The sequence below is a fragment of the Vigna unguiculata genome, chromosome 1 (genome assembly GCF_004118075.2).
Source record: "Vigna unguiculata cultivar IT97K-499-35 chromosome 1, ASM411807v1, whole genome shotgun sequence".
Classification (NCBI taxonomy): domain Eukaryota; kingdom Viridiplantae; phylum Streptophyta; class Magnoliopsida; order Fabales; family Fabaceae; genus Vigna; species Vigna unguiculata.
The window spans coordinates 31677820-31701720 of record NC_040279.1 but is presented as its reverse complement, the minus strand read 5'-3'; the positions used below and the strand labels follow the sequence as shown (position 1 = coordinate 31701720).

At 30.2% G+C, this 23901-nt stretch overlaps 2 protein-coding genes across 5 annotated transcripts; both read right to left on the bottom strand.

Moving 5' to 3' along the window:
* Window positions 1–261: 261 nt before the first annotated feature.
* LOC114175325 (VAN3-binding protein) lies at window positions 262–4100 on the bottom strand. The gene is made up of 7 exons (XM_028060107.1): window positions 3447–4100; window positions 3233–3358; window positions 1596–2028; window positions 1183–1425; window positions 1037–1086; window positions 895–952; window positions 262–796 (listed from the first exon to the last, which is right to left on the bottom strand). Exons 1-7 carry the CDS (start codon window positions 3786–3788, stop codon window positions 582–584), a joined length of 1467 nt encoding a protein of 488 aa, XP_027915908.1. The 5' UTR covers window positions 3789–4100; the 3' UTR covers window positions 262–581.
* A 9892-nt stretch (window positions 4101–13992) lies between these two features.
* LOC114195369 (serine/threonine-protein kinase Nek4-like) lies at window positions 13993–20328 on the bottom strand. Of its 4 annotated transcripts, none has more exons than XM_028085807.1 (15): window positions 20197–20328; window positions 19016–19151; window positions 18779–18845; window positions 18495–18560; window positions 18147–18193; window positions 17983–18028; window positions 17791–17871; window positions 17637–17679; window positions 17480–17529; window positions 17307–17388; window positions 17131–17180; window positions 16620–16693; window positions 16158–16209; window positions 15210–15677; window positions 13993–14715 (listed from the first exon to the last, which is right to left on the bottom strand). In XM_028085807.1, exons 2-15 carry the CDS (start codon window positions 19099–19101, stop codon window positions 14116–14118), a joined length of 1812 nt encoding a protein of 603 aa, XP_027941608.1. In that variant the 5' UTR covers window positions 19102–19151; window positions 20197–20328; the 3' UTR covers window positions 13993–14115. The 4 variants fall into 4 exon arrangements, with proteins under 4 accessions (XP_027941608.1, XP_027941635.1, XP_027941625.1 ...); XM_028085834.1 differs by lacking the exon at window positions 20197–20328 and adding an exon at window positions 20017–20168; XM_028085824.1 differs by lacking the exon at window positions 20197–20328 and adding an exon at window positions 20024–20168.
* Between the last annotated feature and the right edge of the window lie 3573 nt (window positions 20329–23901).

Genomic DNA, 23901 nt, shown 5'->3' with positions numbered 1-23901 from the left:
AACTATCTAAAAGCTCAGATCAGTTCTACTTCAGATGCAATTAAGATAAAGAGTGTAGAAATGCTAGCAATTTTCTTCACTGTTGGCTGTATACTCTATTGTATTATGCATTAAACCCAAAGTTCACACACATTTTATTGTTGTGAACTAATTATCCAAAGCCGAAATCCACCTACCTTTTGAGAAAAATAAGGTAAGAAGGAGATCAAACTCTTAAACATATCAGATATCTATTCAGGAAACAATTCTCAAAAGCTTATGTTGAATGGAAATACGTGAATCTTTTTATATTTATAAGTTATCCATGACAACGTATGACAACATTGGAGCGATTCTTGATTCTAGGGACTTGGCACATGCATTATCGCTGGGTGGAAAAAACAATTCCTAGGATTCTACATTTCTAGACAGTAAAAAATATTTTTTTTTCGGAAATCACCTAGTCCATTTGAGTCTTGCCGATGATGATTGTTTGAGGCTAAACACATGCATATTACATCTCAATACATATCTAGTTTGAATCGAGTTCAGTAGTCAGTGATAGCTAGCGACTCTGTTGGTAAGTATTAAAGATGACAGGTTCAATTCCCATATCTGTTTTGCCTCTGTGCTACAATGGAGAGTAGTCTCGAAACCCCTTGCGTCCAGATGTCATATTCTCGTTGATTTCGACACTCAAACTCCACAATCCCCCTTTGGTCTGTCTTCAATCCAAAGTAGCGTCGCTTTTCACCATCATCAAACAGATGTCTCCCTGGCCATGCTGGTAAATCCGTGCAGATATCTAACACAACATCTGCATAATTTATAGAGGACAAGTTATGAGGTATTGTTTATGGCTGCCTCTGTGCCAGCAAAAACAAAGTTCTAATCTAATGGCTGCTCTGTGCTTACTCTTTTTCTTTTTGGTAATTGTTCCTGCCACATGTCTGCTCTTCATTTTCAGCATTACCTGAAATGTTTGCAAGCCTTGTGAATTGTGATTGAATGGACTTTAAGCCAACTTTATACTGCAAATTCTCGAAAGGAAAATTACCTGGCCGGTTCGATGTATATAGACAGACACTATTTTCCAGTGAAGATCACCTGCATTTGTCACCAAAATGGAGTTTACTCTTTTTTTTGCAAATGAGAGAAAGAATGAGTTAGTGCTAGCAGCATATTGGTGATTGATGATGCTACCTTTACGGGTGCGCTTGAGTAATTCACTGCCCTTAGCAATAAGCTCTTGGCTGCAGGCACCTAGAAAATTTTCTCCATTGAAAACTTCCCCGCTATCACTGGTGCTGGTGTTGCTAGTGTTACTGTTAATACTTTTACCACATAGTCCAATCCCCCCTATACCTCGCTCCAGTGGTGTTACTGTGGCTATATTCCATACCTCCTTCAAAGCTCTTGCTTTCAAGGTTGCCGCTCCTCGTAGAGCTGCACATGAAAGACAAAAGCCAAACATGAACATAAGTCATTTTTTTATGGTTAAGCCCCCACAACATATTGCTAAGATCTTTCAAAAGCATTTTGGTCTTAATAATTTGTTGTTCTGAAAAAGTATCCATTATTAAGAAATAGATGGTTAATGAATGCAAAAGCTCTACCTGTGGCAGCTGCAGCTGTAAGAGTAGTAATATCATCATGAGAACGGACATTGACAGCAGAGCTGATGACAGAAGCAAGGTGGTCACGGTCGGCCCCCATAGCTTCTGCAGCCTCTACACACTGTGCAGCAACTAATGTGGCGGCAGAAGCAACAGCCATGTCAGTCTTTGCCATCTTCTCATCCTTGCTGGGAGCAGACGAGCCTGCTGTTGCAGCCGCAATAGCTGCAACGGCAGCAGCCACTGCAGCCACTGAAATAGTGGCATGCAGCTGAGCAGTATGGGTTCTGTTTTCTTCTTTCTTCTTCTCTCTTCGGTCCTTTAACCATCTTCCAACAGTTTTTGGTCCTGAGCTTGCCGTGCCGTTGCCAATAGTTGCACTGGCTCGTCCACCATTGAACAAAGGGTGAATGGAATTATTTGCCCGAAAGAACTGCATAATTGAGAAGGATAACCATTAGCGTTACTCGGTGCTTTACAAGGTAAGAACACGATACCTATGACTAACTCAAACACAACTTGTTTTTTACTTTTCCTTTTAAGAATGAAAAAAACATGTCATGTTGGACTTGTATTGATATAACATTATAGAGATGTTTCCTCTTTCATTTCGAAGTTACATATCATAGGACTGCCCGACAACATTCACGGCTGTCCCTAGATCTAGAGTCACTGGCGCACGTCTTTTCCTCTCCACATTATGTTAGTTTTCATGGATTAGTTTCAGAAGTACAGAAAAACAAAACAAAATCACAGGTACGATAATACATCCTGTATAGTAGTATCTCCAACTTAAGTATAAGCAGAACAAGACCCTTCCTTTATTCTGGCCAAATCAAAAACCAGTTTGCCTTCTAAGGCTAAAAGGTGAAAATTGTTTGCGTGAATGTGTGGAGAAAGGATCACTGTGCTGCAATTTCTTGTCCTTTCACGAGGCAAACATCCGGCAAGTTGACTTGAAAAAATAACATCATTTACACACCACACACCCTTTAATCAGTGATTTTCCTCATCTGATACTTCGGCACTAAGCATTTTGCCGGTTTCAAAATGTTAAAGGTCATTGAGTCTTGACCCTCATTAATTCATCTTCACAGCTCTAGTTCCCACTTTTTTTCCTTTTCTTTCCACTCCATTTCCCGTGCAGAGTGTGGGAAAATAAAGTTGATCCAAAGTCATTAAACTCTCCCTCAAGCAGCAAGCACCAAGTTCCAACGAATTATTTTTGTGAACAGAGGCCTAGCTTTCTTCCATTCCATGCATCCACACACACATACAGTAGGAGCTACATAACCTATAAGCGGCACGGAATCACCACCTATAGGGACACAGATGGGTCCCTCAATTCTGTTTTTGCAAAATCTTTTACATTTTTTATTATTCCCTTTGGGTGGCTTTTAAGACGAGAAGAGAATCTTCTCCCATGTCTTGTATTCTAAGACTAATCAGAGAAGACAAGACAAATGCTGTATTCTCCCTATTTCAAAAACAAACTAAAATACTAAAAACAAAAATGGATAAACCCCTCAAAGTTAAATCAAACAAAAAAGTATTGCAGCTGTGAGAGTTGAAGCAACTCGGTCCTCAGGGCCCACCCACCCCACTTGAAAACGAAAGAGAGTTGAGTTAGACAATACCTTAACAACGTCATCAAACTCATCTGAAGGTGAAATCGGAGGGCTATCTGTTCCGGTTAAGGAACCACCTCCATTCAAAGGCTCGCTGCTGTGAGATAACCTACCCGAGGTTAACGGAGACACTTCCTGTGACATGAGAAAACCGACAGCAACATTAAAAACAATGTATATATTCAGAACAACGTAGAAAGTGTCCTAAAACATTTTACAGCACCTCTCTTGTGGACTGGGACATAATGCGTTCAAGGACGAGCTGAGAGGTGGCAGAGGAAGCAAAAGAGAACTGATTCTTGGACATGGTGGAGAAATCTTCAGAGAGAAAGGCGTTGGTGTTGGTGTGGTTGGGAACAGTTTCTTCCGGAATGGAAGTGTTGTTTGAATTAGGCATGCAAGAAGAGGAGAGAGAGGAGTGGTGATGTGAAAGAGCTTTGGAGACCTCAAGAGCAGAGGCACTCCATGAGCGTGACAGAAACTCCATAGGCACTCGAGGACTCTCCGGCAGAGGGGTCGGAACGAACTCCGAGCGGCGACAGTTTATGGTGCACTTTGGCTCCATTTGTGAAAGTGGGAAGCAAGCAGTGTTATTGTGTTTTTGGGGGGTGCTGAAATGTTGGTAGAAGCGGTGACAGCATGAAGGAACGCATGTTTATATAGAATAGTAATGGTGACAACAATGGAGAATGGAGAATGTTTAAATGGTAATGAAGCTCACAATGACGTGTCAGCAAATGATAAAGTAAAACAAAGAATGGTCAAAGTGAAGAAGATGTGAAGTACTTTTTGTCGTCACCATTAATGCCTAATTATCATCATATACCATTCACTTTACTGTGTCAAGTCTCACTCTTCCTTTCTTCCTTTGCTAATAATATATACCACTGCTTCTAATTCTACAATTATATATATTAGAGTTGCTTATTTTATTTTTGGTCAATTATACGATGACTGAAGAATTTTAGTAATTTTTTAATACTATAATGTTCACGGATTTAAGATCATAATTTTTTAATGGTAATTAAGGTAACCATTTTTCCACAAGAACTATCAAATCATTCGCGTTAATAATCAATACAATTCTATATATACTTCTTAAAAGGATCGTTATTTGTTCACCTCCCATACATTTTTCACTCTCACTGTACAATCTATTTTATTACTTTTATATTCAATAATTTCATTTGTATTTTAATTAAATAATTTAATTTAATATATTATTAATATTATTGTTATTATTATTTACGGTATCAAAACAGTGATGTGAAAAGATCTTTTCTTCTTAAAACTAACCACCTCAAAACAGTTTTCATTTGGAAATGTGTATTTTTCCTTCCAATTCTTGCATTTCTCTGAAAATTAAAGGTGCTCAGTTAACAAAATTGATTATAAATGCGATCATAATTACCAACTAGTTTCCTAATGTATTGACAAAGATATTAAAAATAGGAAATACACTCAAATTTCAATAAAATCATCTTTTAGTTGTTTAAACAACATCTCTAATTAGTCATAATATAGGTCTTAATCTTACAAATTCTTATATATTCATAAAAAATACATAAAAAAAACTAAAATACTGAAAATTTGAAATGAAATATAGTTCCAAATTCATGTATTCTTTTTTGTACTATCTTCTTTTGTAAGAAGAAAATCTTTTATAATTTTTTGAATTCTTCTATTTTATCTTAGTTGTTTTTATCTTTTTCATGTTATAAGTGAATTAAAAATTTAAAGGAGAGTCAAAGATATTCGAGTAAATGTTATTTTTGAAGGTACTAATTATGATAAGAAAAATCTAAATAAGAAATCAAGTGGTATATATATATATATATATATATATATATATATATATATATATATATATATATATATATATAAGATGTTCTAATATTTTAAGAACATTGATTAAAATTATTCTAGCCACTTTTATGAATAACTTTTATACATAATTTTATCATGTAAATTCTTATACATCATGTGAACTTTTACTCCATTGAGTCACACAGGTTTTTATTATTTTATATGTATTTTTAAATTCTCAAAATTAGTTTTTATCAGATCATTATTTTTATTTTCTTTTGTATTTAATATATTACCTATTATTATTTATCATTTCTATTTTTTCCTTCTTTGTCAAGTTATATATACTATTCAAATAAATGCAAAAGAAAATGTAACAAAAATTTATCATTTAACAAACCACAAAGTACAGTCTTATTTAAATAATTAGAAATAAAAAATATTTATTTATATTCAAATACCCACTTCGTCACATAAAATAATATAGTACATGATGGATGATTTTATTTTAAATATTTAAGAAAGGTTGAGTTTTCCAATCAGTGCAACTTAATTTTAATGAATAAAGATGTTAAATTTTGAATATTTAAATGTAACTAACTCTCACGTCCATTTATATTTATTTAAGTAAATATGTTTAAAAGTAATCAGAGCTGAGATATCACTTAGAAGTATAAATAGTGAAATAAAATCATATTTGAGTGTTCAAATTGCAAAGCAGGTGAGCATTACATTAAACTAAAGACATAATTTTGACTATCACTAACAGTTGATTATGTGAAATAAAAATATACTTTTTAATATTTTTTTACAGTTGTGATATAAGTTAACGAGATTAAATACACAGTCTTAGTTATTTAAAATTACATGAAAATAAATATTGAATATTTGTTAACATCACATACATTTTTATTACTTAAACCAGTCAACATATTGTGTTCACTTATTTTTATCATAATAAAATATAATAAAATTATTATTTTTGTTATTATAATTATGAAATTAAACAAATATTTTTATAAATTTATTGTGGATATTTTTATTTATTTTTATAGATGGTTTATAATTAAAAAAATGATTAATTTTAAAAAAATTCAAATTAAAAAAAATATATTTAAAAAATGATAAAATTGATAAAATAATAATTTTTTATCATTATGGACAAAATTGATAAAAAAATGGTATATTGAAAAGATAAATTTGAAAAATAAATATGGACAAAAAAAGATAAATATATATATATATATATATTAATAATTATAAAATTTGTAATTTTGTAATTTTTATACCAATAAGGACATTATTTTCAAACTCAAAAATAAAAATAATTATTTCAAAATGAGTTGATATTCATTTATACGTTAACAGAAGGCCAACTCACTATAACAAATAACATTATTAGTGTATCTCATAAAATGCTAATATGTGATATTCGTCAAAGTTTTCAAAATTTCTAAAATAAACTGTTTCTATTTATCTTAAAATAAATATTAGAGACAAAAATTGTGATTTTAAGTTTTTTATAAAAAATAAAATACAAATTTACCGAGACTACAATTAAAATATACTTATTTTATAAGGAATAAAGGTGTGTGATTTCAAATTTAGAAGAATAAAAAAAAAGTTAAATAGAAATTAAAAAAATGTATCATTTGACAAAAATTTTAAAAATATATGAATTTATTTTTATGACAAATGTGAAAGCCTCCGAATTATATTTACAACAGTAGTTTATAGGCCACGACACTTTAAACTTTTTTGCTAAAATATGGTGTTAAATGTCGTTGCAAATTAATCAATAATTTTAAATGATTTTCTTTTTTATAATTATAATACTCTCAAACTTAACCCCAATATTTTACACCTATTTAAATAAATTATTTTCTTGTTACGAATATATTTTATCCTCCGACTCATTAGATTAATTTATTATAATATCCTCTCCACTAAATTTTTAAATTATACAATTTTATTTAAGGTATACTTTCTGGTGGTTATTTGTAATTGATTATAATGCTATGTGGTATTTTTTTCTTCGCTAGGATAGTTTGTTGATTACGTATTTATATTTTATACTATTGTCATTTTCTCGTAATTTATGTTGAAAGGTAAAATTTAAGTCTAATTTAATTTTATAAAATTAATTTATAAGATAAAGTACGAATATATTTAAATATTATAAAAAATTATTTTATTTTTAATAGATATAGATATTTAATACACTCTCTACATTGATGAGATAATAAATCTAATAAATAACAAATTTATTAGGATAAATTTTAATTCATAAATATTGTATTAAAAAATAAACTTTAATTTTATAGAATCGAAGTTTATTTTATTTATATAATTCGATAGTTGATTTCATCGGAAGAGTTTTATGTATCACCTACAACAAAGTTCAAATCCATATTTTCTGAGAATCAATTTGGTGTATCAGAAAAGGTAATTATCTATATATGCAGACAAGGTTAATAGGTTCCAAGTAAATGTTGAATATCTTAATGTGATTATTAAAGTAAAACAAACTGACACTTATGCATGCATGGTTCAGATGTTTGTTTTATCAGTGTTGACAGTGTAGTATGATGGAGGCATTAGTGAGTGATTGTGGTGACAATTCACATTTGAGGAGTTTGAGAGTATAAATATATATAAATATATGATGTCATGTCATGTGATAGATGAAGAGAAGGGAATCTAACATAAATTATTTGCGTTACTCGCATCCCGAAAAACTAAAACATAATGACATAGGCCACGTTTGGAGCTACGATCCCATTATTCTACTACTTTCTCTATCTCATCTACCCTTAACCAAACATCTCTTGCTTCATAACATCTTTCAATTCCTAAATATAGTCAAGTGTTAAGGAGAAACTCATACATATGTTTCAATCAGGTTGAAGCATATATTTTAATATTTGAAGTATAATTCAATTTTATCTAAAATTTAACAATATCTAAATATTTTATTTTTAATCAATATAAAATTTTTAACACATTTTTTCATATTAAACGTAAAATTAAATATTAATATATTAGTGATTTGATGACCAGTGATATAATAAGTCAAATAAATAATAAATTTCGTTAAACAGGATAAAAAGTAGACTTTAAATTTAATTAAATCTTACACAACCAATTTATAAAAAATAATAAGATTTATATAAGATTTTTAACATAAACTTTCAAAAAGAATTTTACAAAGTTGAGCGACCTAAGCATTTTAAGTATCTTATCTTATAGCGTTATTACTTTTATGTACATTTGTGATTATATTCTTTTATTTTTGTTTAAAAGTGACAAGTAAATCTCTTTATCATAAGTGTCAACATACCAAATTTGTAAAAAAGTTATAAAACAAAACCTAACGGACTAACATGTTCAATCCACTTTTCTATCAACACAATGCGACCCTTCGATTTATCAACTATTTAACCAACAAGGAACTAACATATATGTTGCTTTTCTTGTCCTTTTAAAAGTTAATAAACTATATCAATATATACTATATAACATTATTATTAAGGGGAAGCAAAGAAAAATAATTAACTCTTCATAAACTTGATCAAACTTCTTATAAAAGATTTGTGAGGTTATCTTACGCACGGGTAGAATCACATTAATATGTAATAAAATATATTAGAAATCTTACATTTTTTAACTAAATATATAAAATTAATTTAGGGCTAAATTTAATTAATAAAAGTCAATAAAGAAAAAAAATTAAATATTATTTGGGATAAATTCTGAATGAATAATTTTAATATCATGTTAAAATAATCAAATGAAAATTAAGACAATATTTATGAAAAATGGGGCTAGACCAACCAATTTTTAGTGGGGTACTAATGACACAAGATAAAATAGATTCATTTTTACCACCCTTAACTAAAACAAATACCGAAGATTTTCCTTGCAAAAAAATCATAAAAAATGTTTATTTATATTAAATGCACATTTTAATATTAAAATAATGTTTGAAAACAAGAGAAATGTATATATCTTTAATTGCTAGAAAATTTTAATTTTTAATTAGTTTTTAAACTATATTACCCTTATTAATATTCATGTACACATCGGTCATTTCAATTGCAATTTTTTATTTTGTTATTATACTTCATGGTGTATTCTATGACTCATTTTAGGCAATATCTTTAAATATTTATGACCATATTTACAATAAAATAAATATATTTAAGTGAACATCATATTTTCAATATGTTAATTAATGTAATGGTTATAAAGTAGGGTGATATAAAAGTATATCATAAAAATAATAATAAAATAAAAATGATATTTATAATTATTAATAAAAGTGAAAAAAAATATTATGTAAGTGAAAGAAGAGAAATAAAAAATGGACTTAATTAAAAGCAATATAAATCCATTGTTGTTCTATATTAACTACGATATATCTTATTTTAACAAACTTCACATTGTTTTTAATTTGTAGAGACAGGTGAGCAGTAAACGAGACACAGTAACACTCAACGAGAAATAAAATAATAATGATTCAAATAAAAAATATAAAACTTTTAAATATTCAATAGAAAAACAAATTAATATGATCTCAACTGAAAATATCTAAATTTATGAGGAATAAGAAATATAATTAAGAAAAAAAATAATGTATAATAAAATCTTAACTTGTACATAAAAGATTGCGAAGTGTAATTTTATAAATAATATAAATATAAAAAGAAAAACAATAAGATGAAAGCTAACATTCTAAAAACAACATTAAAAAAAAAAAGTAATGTGCCGCTGAGACATGTGGACATGAGAAAAAAATAGTATAAGAGTCTACTTAGTAAAATCAACATATGCTGTGTTGCAAGATTGATCTGAACCTGTTTTAAGAAATACGACACAAAAGTATCTACAAATAGTCACAACAAAAACTCAATGGTAAAAGTGGGATTAGGATGTAAGATATGAGAAATAAAGACTTATTCCATTTATATAATAATTATTGAATGAAGTTTGAGTCTAAATCTTACATTAAGTAAAAATGAAAAAATTGAACACCATATAAATCAAAGTCTATAAATTCATTGTGTTAAGGTTTTTTATTAAGAATGGTATTAATCCATTATATAGTTGGGTTCATATTTAAATCTTCTCTCGAACGATCCAACTATAATAATATTAAACATCATAAATAATGAAGTGGTTTTGTTAAATACTTTTAACATAAACTATATCCTGAGTTTCATTCCGTAGTTTATTTTCTATCTGCTGTTTCTCTTTCTCTCTGACTCGATCATATCCATCCAAAACGGGTCGGATTTATTGATTTTCATTTAAAGTATGAGGTAGAAATGATAGGACACTTGAAAGAATTTGCGCAAGACTAAAGAATGTAAGATGATGTTTCCTCGGAGAATGTTGGTGAGGCCGTTATATAACAAATCCTCATCACTCATTGCCAACACTGGGGAACTTTGGAAGAATCTAAACATAAACAGCTCTACAATTATTACTTCCAATCCAACAGAAAGCGGGCATAGCTAGCTTCAAAATATTTCCAGCACAGTAGAACCATTACTTGTGTTCAAGTAAAGCTCATTAGATATATCAAATTATTGGCAAAACAAGGATATATATCATGTAAGAGTATGTGTTTGCTTTGACGATATCCACCTGAAAAGTGAATCTATTCGAAGTACTTTTAACTTGAATATGAATGTATTAACTAAAACATGCAATAATGTTGCAACATAATGAGTTTTGTTTTGATCTTAATAAGTGTTGTAGCATTACTGTTAACGTTTGTTTCCCATTCCCCTAAGCATTGGGGTACGAATAGATGCTGCGGCTCTCTGACATATACAACTGGAAAATGTCAGGGTTTGATAGTGAGATAAGTAGTGATGGTGTTTCTTCTTGTTATAGGTGTTGGCTATGTCCAAGACCGACATGTTAGGAAGAGCAAACAATGCTATAACCTATATATATATATCAGAACAGAGGACTCGTTTATCAGTATATGTATCTATATCTATATCCACACTACTGTGATGTTGGACACAAAAGCTGTGTTCCAGAAAGAGGGGGACCTAAGCTAAAATGCGCGTGCCTAGAGACGTCATCAAGTCCTTGAGCTTTTTCAAAATTTTCAGCCATCACTATGAACATAATCTCATCATTTTCTGAAAGGCTATGACAAACAAACCACAGCCTTTGCTTTTGGATGCTATTTTGTTCTGTCCTTCATAATAATAATTTTCTGACAAAACACATAACCTTTATTCCTTTTGCCTCATTTTCTCAATAATAATTGCTCCCTTTCGATCTCAATACCCATTCAAATGTGCTTTCTTGATTTTTTCAACACAAAAAAAAAGAAGGGTCTCTTTAATTTTTCTTTTCCATCCAATGAGTTTACTTTCCGAGTCAATTTTGCCACCCTTTTGGACCACTAAGGAATGACAAAGCGCGACCTATTACAACCTAATGGCGCTTCATTGTACAGGAAAGAATATGGACATTTTTGTTTCTTCTATATCACACAACCCCACTTTTTTTTGCTTTTCTTTCAAACTTTATTTACTCAACAAAGTAGACCTCTTCATATGCACCCTTTGCAGGTGAGCCATTTATGGCCACACTATTTAAAGCGTCAGAAGAAGCATCATCAGGGAGGAAAATGACATTTAAATGTCGTAATTATGGGTCTTGTAGCTAAAAATAGATGATGGTAATAAATGGTCCTCTTAAGTATAACGTGTTGAGGTTTGGGGTTTTAGCGAAAGCTTGGATGAATGGCGACAAAACACAGGAGGCACAAACCTAACTTGCCCGACATATATCTCCTGACACGACCAAGTATGAACAGCAGGGAATGTTGACCGAAAACCACACCACAGAGATGCGAAAACAGAGAAGGAATCAAATGCATGTCCACTCTTTATTGGCCTTTCACCGGAGGGAAAACGTTGTTACTTCTATACTTATATTATTGATATGTCTTCTGATATGTATTGATTTTTAATGTTTTTAAGAAGTGCAGAACAACGTTTTAAACTGTAGTCCGTGACACTTAAAAAGAGTGAAATTTGAACTCCTAAGGTTTTTAAAGTGTATTCCTTCATGCATTACTCCCATATTTAACTTTTGATCGCAAAGTAGATTCCTTCATGCATGAAATAAAGGATGGGTACGTGAAGGAGGTACATTGATAAAAGAAAGTTGCAGTGTTGGAGGCACAAAGACAAATATGATTGCGTTAGGAAGAGATAAGTTTGGTACTTTGTATAGGGGTGGCAGGTGTTAAAGTGTAGTTAAGCTGTTTCGATGGTGTATGCAGATGCAGATTGGCTACAATGGAGAGAGTTTAAGATGGCGAAAGAGAAGTAATTATAATGATTGTGGGTCTAGTCATCATAGACATCATTTGACTGTGACTTACAAAGTACCAAGTCCAAACTAGCATTATAGCCATGTAGATCGTGTTCATTCAGCTTGGCTAGGGTTTAGGTTGAGACAGAAAGGATTTAAGGTTTTTGCTTTGGTTATGTTTATCCACTGGAAAAAAATCACCAAATAACCCTTTTATTATAAAGTAAGATTTTTTTTGTGGTCCTTTTCATTTGAAATGATATTTTATGGGACCAATTTGAGTTATTAATGATTTTTTATCTAAACAGAATTCACTTTTTAGGGACTAATTATTTGTTTAAAATAGGAAAAAAAAAAACCCATAGGACTAAAGGGTCTCGTGATAATTTCAAAAGCAAAACCGTGAGAATTTCGCACGACTTTTTCATTGCGAAAAAATGAAGAGTTCTTCTATGTTAATATTTTATACTAGTAAATTCGTTATACTTCTTCAAAAATTAATTATTTAAGGCCTAAGTGGATGATCTAAGTGAAAGTTCAAGCAAAGCTGAATGGTGAGGATTGAAGTTCCTGTTTTTAAGTTAAAATCGTTTGGATTGACTGGGGCATTTTTTGCAAGAATGGAGTAAAGATGGTGAAATCACCTTTTTGTTCAAAAGTTGAATGGGAATAGTGATTGAAAGAAACAGAAGTTGTCGTACATTTCTAAAAGATAGCAACTGAGTTGTTCACGATCCAAACAAGTCACAATCACAAGGACAATTTTGGAAAAAGTAACAGTCGTATGCTTATTACGTGATGCTTCTGCTTAAATATTTAACAAGAAAATGAATGAAACCAATAATAATAATAATAATAATAATAATAATAATAATAAAGATAAACATGTTAAATTGTGTCTGTTCAATAATGTTCTTAAAGGAAGGTGAGTGGTAACAGTTTTGTGAAGGATGAGTAGACTCTGTTGTCTTGGGTTGAGTGAAGGTTTCTTTTGAGATTATGTCAGCAGATTCTCCACAATTTAACTGTGAGGAAATGGGAGGCTTTACAAAAGAACAATTCTCTCCTTGGGATCATACATTTCTACAAACATCTATGCCCAGTTGGAGTTACTGATGCTCATCAACTTTCGTTACTCCCAAGTCATAACATTGTGCACTAAATGCATACTTTTCTTCTTCTTTTTTCATTGTCACTGAAAAAAATGCCAAAAGAAACAACCCAAATCTATTATTACTTTTACAACAGTCAATTAATATACATCCTATTTTAAATATTTTTGAATTCCACATAAGCTGCTTTGTTTTTTCAGAAAGTGATTGCCATAATATTATTAGTACTCTTCCAATTCTGGAGCTTCATGATTTTGGTATTTAGATGAATGAAGCCATTGGAAGGAGAGAACAGTAGGGGGCTTCCCTGGACAAATTGATTTTGATTTTTCTATCTTCCTAATAGTTGATGCTGATCGGTTTAGATTTCTTGGGCTTCCAATTTACAATAAATGGTCTATCTTCCTCTTTATTTTCAGGACTCTTTTTTCTGCACCACCCTTTTTTCTTCCTGCACTCCCATCATTATGGACAGAGGAAAACTAAAAGAAAAAACAGGACAGAATCTGAATTCGAAAATGCTAATGCCACTAATAAAAGCCACTCTTCATTATTCTACCGTCAACATACACAACATTATGTACACTATCCGTTAGCAATGATCAGAACGTGCATGAAAAGAAAACCTTAGACCACAGTTTCCTTAAAGCTCTTGGTCAACCAAATAGCTGTTTCCCTAGGAGAAACCTTCTCAGGCCCGAACGGCTTTAGCAACACCCCAAGCTCATCGAACCTTTGTTGTTGAAGGAGTCTGGCACTGAACTCCAGCAAACCCTCCAAAGCCTCTGCGCGTTGCTGGTATGATGACGTGTCAAACCGGCGCTGATCCACCTCAGCAGAGGAGCGACTAGAAACACAAGCTTTTACATGCTCAGAAGGGTATTGAGTTGCCTTTGGACCAGGGCAAGCATCACTGACAATGTTGGGGACAGTAACTTTGTCCTCCTGAATTGTACACTTGACCATTGTGATGGAACAATCTGCAGTACTCCGTGTTGAGCTTGAAGAGCAGCGAGCTGAAGTTGATGATGGTCCACGAACAGGGAAAAAGGGATCCTCACTGAAAGCCATTGGGAATTCAGCCATCTTGTCGATTCGTGGTGCATTAACAGAGACATTAGGAGAGTCCACACTTCCAAGGACACAGAAATTGGTGTACAAGTTTGTTGTCGCCCTGGCTCTTGGTGGTGTGGAAAACCTTCCAGATGGTGCCTTAGATACTGGAAGCTGAAATGAAAAGCAGAAACTTAAGTATATTGCTAATCACATCACCAATTAGGCTCTTGTGCACGCTTGGCGCGGCTTATTTTGTAGATACAATCATTTACGATTATCAGTTTTATAAGAAAACTTTTACAAAATAAGAGAGTACTTCTTGAGTTTAATTTCTATACTCTACCACTAGAAAAATTTATATTGTCAACTAATTAACAATCATTGGTGATATAACTTTTAAGATAGTTATCGTAAAACCAACAGACTTAACACACGACAGTTTGTGATTTCATAATAGTGCAAAAATGTCATCAAAATTATCTTTTGCTATATAGGAAGTGGACATGCTCACTTATGCATGCAGCATGTACAAACTGCCTAATTCTCTACTCACACCATTGGGAATAACAGAGAAATTAATTCAAATAGTTTAGCATGAATTCATTTTTTTCACAATTGACATCAAGAGAAATGGAAATATTGGGTCATGCCGTGGATGAACTTACTGAATCTCTGTTTGGACCAGTATAGGTTGTCTTTGATGGTGCCATTGTCTGCCTTTTGGCAGTGGCAGAAGCTGTAACTGCCCTCAATCTTGGTGCTCTTTCAACTGTTGAGACCTTCGTGGCTTTTGATGTGTCAGCATTGTATTTGTTACCTACACAACCTACAGATAGTTCATAGATTTTCTCTTCTGAACAAGTGGATAATCCAAGTGCTCTTTGAGTAGAACACTGAGAAACTTGTTCAGTTCCAGAAATACTAGGATTCAGTGCCATGTCCTTGCTAAATGACAAGTATTTATCTTGGTCAGAAAGAGTAGAAACAGATTCTGGCTCCACGAACCGAGTTCTCCTTACATAATTTGGCTCCGGCCATTGGAAAGGAAAAGTACTTCTTCTGGCGCTATTTAATTTAAGGTGAATCTTTTGAATGTAAGGCTGAAGATGCGGATGATTTAGTAATTCTGAAGCCTGTCAAAACAATCTGTGGTTAATTTGTTTTGAAGAAGTCCACCAAAATAAAGTTAGCCAAGAGCCAATGCCAAGCAAATTTTTCCTACACTAGTTATATCATGGATGAAAAGAAAAATATGAAATTAAATTTGGAAATATAGTAATTTCTGCCCATTTACTTAGAACTTTTACGACAACTTTCAAGGTTGCTTCATAAGATCGAATTGAAACTTAAACTAACGATGATGACTACAAGGATTGCTCTGCCTAACAACGCACGAGGTGGAAAATTAAAAATTAAAAATATTTACGAAAAAAAAAATAAGAGCACAAATATAAATCTTCATTTGTCGGACTGATGACATTTGTGTCATACTTACAGTTAATGACAATTGACAATGGAATATGCATATCATTTTTCTTCTATAGACTAGTTTTAATCTATATACTAATAGCACCTTAATAAAGGTAATGAAATTCCCAAAAGATAAAACTTACAGTTGGCCTCAGCTCTGGATTTTTCCGCAGCATACTTTTGACAAGCCCTCGACTGAAAGAAGAAATATGTATGTCAAACTAGTGACACAAATCAAGTCACTGAAGGAGGTTCGTAACTTAAAGAGGGAATAATGATGAGGAGAATCAATGAGATATCATATATACCGGAAAGGGCATATACACAGAATTGGATTGCTCACTGTTAAGTTGCATTGCAAAATGTAAAATGGTAAACCAATTCTGATGACTGAATTACACGTCATCCTTCTACTTCTACCATAATGATTTGTCCTTGTGTAAATATAGTATATTGAAAAACGGTGTAAAATTTTAAACGATGTGACACTTAACAATTAACATGCATAACTCTACAACGTAAGAGTTAAATTTCATATATTTATCAGTTAGATAAAGCAGCTAAAAACAGACAAGTCAAAGATTCTCACGAAACAGAGGACTCACAAAGCAGCAGTATACATAGTTGGCAGGGGAGCTACTATACACTTGTTTATTTTGTTAATCAATGATTGTATGTCCTGCTCAAATGAAGACAACACACACACAAAAATTAAAAAGGTACAGTCGATGATGTAATGCTGAGATATTCAGAAATGTGAAATACTGGGTTAGTATGCCATCATAAATGGATGAGAAGCAAATCTTTCCAAAATGGTACAACTAAAAGTCTTAAACACGAACATGAATGCTTAAAATCAAACAACATAATATTGAGTGTTTTAAACAAATTTTGCACCCTTATAAAACTTCCTACTTAAGATTACAAAGTTCCTGGCATTTCATTAAAAAGATGAATACAAAATATTAGGATAGTCACTTTATAAATGTTGAATATTGAAAGTCAGATATGCTTATAATCTAACACCATAGTACATTCTCCTACACAAGATTAACAAGATATGTAAATAACATTTCATGAGAAAAATGAATACAAAAGCTTTGGATCATAACTTACAAGTGCTTTAAAAGCTGGCTTGTGTGCAGCCATTTCATAGATACAGCATCCTGTTAACAATTGTTTATTTCGTCAATCAAAATTAATGACAACTGTGGCTAAAGATACGGTAAAAGGGGGAACAAAAAAGAGTAATCAAAATTAGGCTATAGGAGTACAAATTCAATCTATCCTACCTAAAGACCAGATATCTGACTTCGAGCCATAGGGTATATCAGCAAGAAGCTCTGGGCACATATAACTTGGAGTCCCAACGACCTAAGTTTAGAGCAAGAACAGACAGAATTTAATTCAGAAAAAAAAAATGTTGAAACAGTGAACAAAAAAATAGTTCGGCAATATCACTCACTGAGGAAGCAAGATCATCAGATGTCAACATTTTAGCAAGACCAAAGTCCCCTGCATCCACAATTTTTAGCATGCGGATAGTATACAACACACGAAATCCCAACTTAGAGATCAAATCAAAATAGCAGTGTGAGGATAAAATGAGTAAGGCTATTTACCTAGACGTATATCTCGATCTTTTGTTAAGAATATATTTGAACACTGAAACAGATGAAAATCACACATCAACATAAGGCTGTTCCTCAAAGTTCTCTGAGACATTAGCTACATAACATCAACGGTGGTTTAGCTTAAAGAAATCCTGTCCGTTACCTTGACGTCACGATGAAGGATATGATTTCCATGTAAGTAATCAAGAGCCATCAGCAATTGAACGAGCCACTTGCAAAGTTTCTGCATGCACAAGGTTCACCTATAACAATTATTTTATACAGTTCAAAAGATCTTGGAGCTGGAAATTGGAAAGGCTCAGTTGTGAATGGAGTTTTTGTGAAAGTGATCAACCTCTTCAGAAAAGTTGACTCCATTAGCCTTTTTTATAGCTTCAGCCCTGTTCAACAGAGCCTAACTATTAAAAGATTACACAATTTGGCTAGTAAAAGACAATGTGTAAGTGTAAATAAATGCTCTAACTCAAATATTTAAATACATAGTAAATTATAACTTACATATCCCCTCCTTCACAATAGCCAATGATGATACATACAAAACAACCCTGCAAGTAAGATAGCTAAATTCAGTATCTGAAATCAATCAAATTTATAAACCAACAAAATGGACTACAATATAGTCTCTTCTCTCAATATTTCCGTTACTATGATAAAAAATAACACGTCTGTAAACAAATAAGTAAAGACCAAAATACTAAATTTGAAGAACCCAAAATAAGGTTTACTTTTGGCAAAACATTTAAAGAAAAAAGGATTTTTGACAACCTTAGTAAGTCGATAAAAAATACACTGGCACACACAAACATGAAAAAGAGTTAGAAAACTCATCTTGAAAACAATGCTAACCTTTTCTACCCAGGAATCTTTATACTCCACAATAAATGGATTTCGAACTTTAGCAATAAGCTCCATCTGCAAGATAAAGAACCAACGAAGCGTCTTACAATCTAAGTAATGAGAAACCTTGGCTTAAAGATCAACTTCAAATTTCAAGGTGCAAAAACTAGCATAACAATAGAAAATATACAAGAATGAAAGTTTCATTTTCTACATGAAAACGTCTGGTCTTCGCTAATCCCTTCCAGAAAAATGACAATCATTCAATACATCCAACACTAAGAGTGGGTTACCTCCTGGTGGGCAGATCTACGGGTTCTGTCAGTTTGACGAGCAAGACGAATCTTTTTAAGAACATACCTAAAATATAAATGGCACAACTCAAAAAAAGTAGACCATATATATGATATAACAGACTATCGATATTAGCAACAATAATAAGTTAACAAATAAATGCTTAACAGATTAACCTGCAAAAGGATATATAATATCTTAAAACTCATTTCAGAAAGACATTGGATGATACTCACATTTTCTTTTCGTGCCTATGCCTCACAAGCAGAGCAGAACCAAATGCACCCTTGCCAATTTGTTCTAGAATTTCATACTGCTCCATTTGAATTGAAATCACTTCTACCACCCACTGTCAGCGATAGAGTGAAATTCCTGAAAATGATAGCAAATAGCAACACTAAACTTATCATAAATAAATAATAACAGACACACCCATAATGTAACATATACCATTGCCACTACAATATGCTGAACTATTTCCAATAACAAATGATGAACAGACTGAGAACAAGACATCCACAAGAAAAAATTCTGCGGTGATAACTGACAACTCTACCAGATTCTTACAGAACAAGATCTGGAATCTGGACATAGAAATAGAACACCGCTAAAATTAGGTAAGTATTTACCACTTTCTGCAGACAGGAGTCTTTCTCGTCAAGGGACTAATCATTTCCAAATTATAATTGTATAAGAAACATAAAAAGCTGTCATACAATACAAGAGCTGTGTAATAAAGAGCACCAAATGTGACCAATCAGTTCTGGTTTGGTTATTTACTTCCTTTAATTGTTCAAGGCAAAGACCGGCAATTATGTGGTTAGGCTTTAACGGCAATCATTCAATACTGCTGAATAGGCTGCCCATAGTATCTTCAGTTTGAAGGATTTATCATTCTCGTGTCCATATACTCATTAATCTCGCCCAGGACGAAAAACATGTTTATGTTTATAACTTTGCAAAACCACGCGACCACCCAAAAATTAGATTCTTTTAGAATATAAAATTCAAACTTGCCAACTAAAAAGTGGAACAAAACACAGAAATTCAACTCCATAAAAACTCAGCCACATTAAACATGGTTTATTTCATCTCATCGTAATTACAAATAACAACTGCATAATTCAGATTATCAAGTCGTCAGCTAATCATAGACCCTCATATCCTCCATAAGCTGTGAAACTTGACAATTAAAAACAAAAAATGAAAAAGAAAAAATTACAAATAAGTGCTTTACATCTTACAGGTTAGTTTCCCAGTGATGAATGAAACTGAAAACATAGACGAGGGGGGAAATACAGAATTCCCATTAACATACATAAACAGAGCATGCAAATAACCATAGAAAGCAAAAAGTATAAACAGATGACAAACAAAAGCAGAATTTGCAATGAACTGTTATTAAAAGGAAAAGAACCTGAATTCGTGAAATTGAAAAGCAATTCGGCTAATGGTACAGAGATATTTGCAATTGCAGCTTTCTAAAGTTAGCACCGAGCAGCCCCTGCTAATACTTTAAGCCAGCATAAACCTTATCATACAAAAATATTACTAAACTATGATTTTATAATGTTGTTGCTTTTATTTTATTTTGAAATCGAGCAATCAATATTAGAAAGAGAGAGAGCGCCAAAACCACAAAAATTAAAGTGCACGCAAAAGCGACGTGTGATTCCAAAATGTGAAATCATTATACTATTACATATTATTTTTCATGCAAAGGTTTGTACTGTGATACAAGAAAAGAAAAAAAAAAGAAATATATATATATATATATATATATTTGATAATGTGATTAAATGGCCAAAAAATAAAAATATATAAAACAAAATATTTAAGATTAAATATGTTTTATTGTTTCTTTCTCGATGAAAATTGAATCTTTTTTCAAAGTTTTGTTTAATTCAATCATTTAACTTCGGAGATTTGTGTTTTTAACTGTTTTAATAATTTTGTTAAATTTATTTAAAATTTAAAACGTATATTATGATAATATTTAAGTTATTTATATTATTTAATATATTTTTAGTATAATATTAATTAAAAAACGTACGTGAAACATTAAATTAATTTAATAAAATTTAATTAAAAATATTAAATTTACATATTTTAAAGATCGAAAGACAGTTAAAATTTAAAAAATAAATTAATTTATATTTTATTTGAAGATTAAGTCCACAAACATATTTCACCCGGATATTTATAAATAATTTAATTCTTAGAAAAAAACAGTAAGACGATGAGTAAGTGTGGAAAGTGCAGAAGCTTTGTGGTGGAAAATGCGAGCACTTAACGACAAAAGAGGTGCACGGGTGGTCTGGCAATAAGGTACAATTTTTAAATCTTTTCAAGTTAATTTATATTTATTTTCATATTTATTTTAATTTTAATTTTCTTTTATTTATTTTTCTCGCTCGTTTAAAAAATGTTCCTTTATTTTATTTTATTTTTATCAAATTATTGTTTTTAATTATACAAGTTTACTGTTATTACAAATATTGCTCTTCATTTTATAATATGATAAAAAAAATCAAATTTATACCCTAGTTTTGTCTTTATATAAAAAATTAACACCCATGTCTAACACGTTTAACAATCCTTCCATCTACTTTTGATACCATCAAACAAAGCATTAATGTTTTGATAAATGAACCACACTTAAGATTAGAAGAGATAAATAAATATAAAAAACATAGTTAAATATTTATTTAATAATTCTTCTTTTTATCAAAGAAGAGTTTTATTTTATGTAAATTTAATTGTAATTTATTAAAACCAGTTTCAAAAAACTTATGTTAAATCAAGAGTAATATTTGTAAAGAAATATTTGGAAAAGATATTATAGCAAAAATAAGTCAAAAACATTTGTATATGTGTCCTAAGAGACTTTTGTTAATTAAATTAGTAATTATAACATTTTATTTGATAGTGAAATTATCAGTAGACTATCGTAATCTCTAGATAAATGTATTTATTTTTCTCTTCACGCATCTTTACTGTTTTAATGATCTAGTAAAGAAAAAGAAAAAGCATGCACTTCATTACTCAAAAATGGATCAGGGTCATAATTTTCCAAAAATAATTAGAAAAAAATTAAAACAGAACTTAACTTTCATCACTATGTTTCACAGATTTATTTATAAAACTCCTTCAAATAATAACAATATTATAAAATTATATTATCAATTTAAATAAATTCTTCTAAATATTTCCTATAAATTGAAAATGTTCCTTCCAACTATCCCATACTTATTATTGACACTTTTTTTATTTAAAATGATCTTAGAAGTCTAAAATATAAATACTAAACAAGTTTCTTTTGTGTACCTAAAAATGATGAAACTCGTATAAACAGAAGTTGGGACTTACAAAATAAAAACATAGAAATACCATATCATTCCAAAAATAATATTTATTTTCTATCCGTTTTTAATTTTAATCATTGTGCAAATACATTTTAAAAAATATATATGGCTAAATAACAGTTACCAAATAAAGTAATATCTTATATCTATAAATATCCACATATAAAACAGTTTTTTTTTGTTTACATTTATTTTCCAAACTTACTTTTAAAATAATATTTTATCAGTTTACAGTTTTTTTAATTTAAAATTTGACATGTTTTTAAATTTTATCATTCTCTTAATTATAAAACTACTTATAAAATTAAAAGATATTATAATAAAATTATAAAATTATTCATATCTAATTTTATAATAGTAATAATTTTATTAGTTTTTATTATCACAAAGGTAAATTTATAAATATCCCATATTTGTTTTCCAGATGTTATAATTATAAGTAACTTTTGAAATTTATTGTCAAAACCAAATTTATATTGTTATGAATAATATATATATATATATATATATATATATATATATATATATATATATATATATAAAAGTAGAATAATCTCTTGTGTACGCAGATAATATTTTATAGACTTAATAAAATTATATACTTTTAATTTAGTTTTTATTAAATTTTTATTTACTAAATATTTTAAAATGTAAGAAAATAATAATAAAATTTTAGTTAAAAAAATATAAAATTTAGAGTACTCAATTAATTATAAAAATAAAAATAAAATATAAATTTATGATAAACTTAAAATATAATCAAATCTATAATTTTATATCTACAATTTGAATTTGAAATAAAGGGTTTCTTTTGTTTTCACCGTTCCTATTCATGTTTTACTTTTCAGTATACTTTAAAATTAAGAAATCTATGATAATATATAAAGGAATACATGTTTAATATATTTATTTTATAGTTGAATTATGTTTTAAAATAAAAAAAATATTACAACACTAAAGATGAGTGTAATGTAATTAAGTATTATTTGTTTATAATATCATCACTATTAATATTAGGGTTAAATATGTATTTAGTCTCTAAATTTAAAGGTGAAATTGAAATTCATTCATTTTTAAAAATTTGATACATTTTGGTTTTTAAATTTTTTAAACTTTAAAAATAAATAAATATAATTCTTCTAACGTAATTGCGTTCAAAATTTTTATGTGTCAAATACATTTTAAGATTACATTTGAGTTATTTAAAAGAATTTTATATTCATTATTTTTTAAATATAAAAATCAAAATATTTCAAAATTTGAAAGAAAAACGCATTGAAAAATCGTATTCAAGTTTAAGAAATAAAATCATGTTTAATTCTTAATATTATATAGAGACATGTTATATCTCAAACATATTTCTAGTAAAAACTAAATATAGTAAAAAGAATATGTAGACATACAAAATATTTACTGCTAACAACCTAGTTTTAATTATTTTAAAAAATTATGATAACAAATTTTTTTAATTCCCATGTATAAACAAATTCTTCTACCAAACAATTTTTTTTTATACGAACTCTCGTTAATCATGTACCTAATCTACATAAAGCATATTCACTTTGGCTATTATTAGTTTAGAATTTATGCGTATACGTATACCATCTATTCAACTTTATATGAGAACGTTTTCCCTTGTAGTTAGGTTTTTAGTTGATTCATTGTCAATTCGAAGTTAAATATTTAAGTTGGGTAGTCCATGTCTTCTTTTAAAGAAATTAATGTTTGCCTTTATTATTTTTAATCTTTATATCAAC

What these genes read in the sequence shown, in the direction of transcription:
- LOC114175325 (XM_028060107.1), bottom strand. Translation starts at nt 3,788, where the DNA reads ATGGAGCCAAAGTGCACCATAAACTGTCGCCGCTCGGAGTTCGTTCCG. An exon ending in AGTTTGATGACGTTGTTAAG is followed by an intron (nt 2,029 to 3,232) that starts GTATTGTCTAAC and finishes TCAATTATGCAG; the next exon opens with TTCTTTCGGGCAAATAATTC. An exon ending in ATATACATCGAACCGGCCAG is followed by an intron (nt 953 to 1,036) that starts GTAATTTTCCTT and finishes CAAACATTTCAG; the next exon opens with GTAATGCTGAAAATGAAGAG.
- LOC114195369 (XM_028085807.1), bottom strand. Translation starts at nt 19,101, where the DNA reads ATGGAGCAGTATGAAATTCTAGAACAAATTGGCAAGGGTGCATTTGGT. An exon ending in TCCTTCATCGTGACGTCAAG is followed by an intron (nt 17,680 to 17,790) that starts GTAACGGACAGG and finishes CATCTGTTTCAG; the next exon opens with TGTTCAAATATATTCTTAAC. An exon ending in ACTATGTATACTGCTGCTTT is followed by an intron (nt 16,210 to 16,619) that starts GTGAGTCCTCTG and finishes TTCTTCTTTCAG; the next exon opens with TCGAGGGCTTGTCAAAAGTA.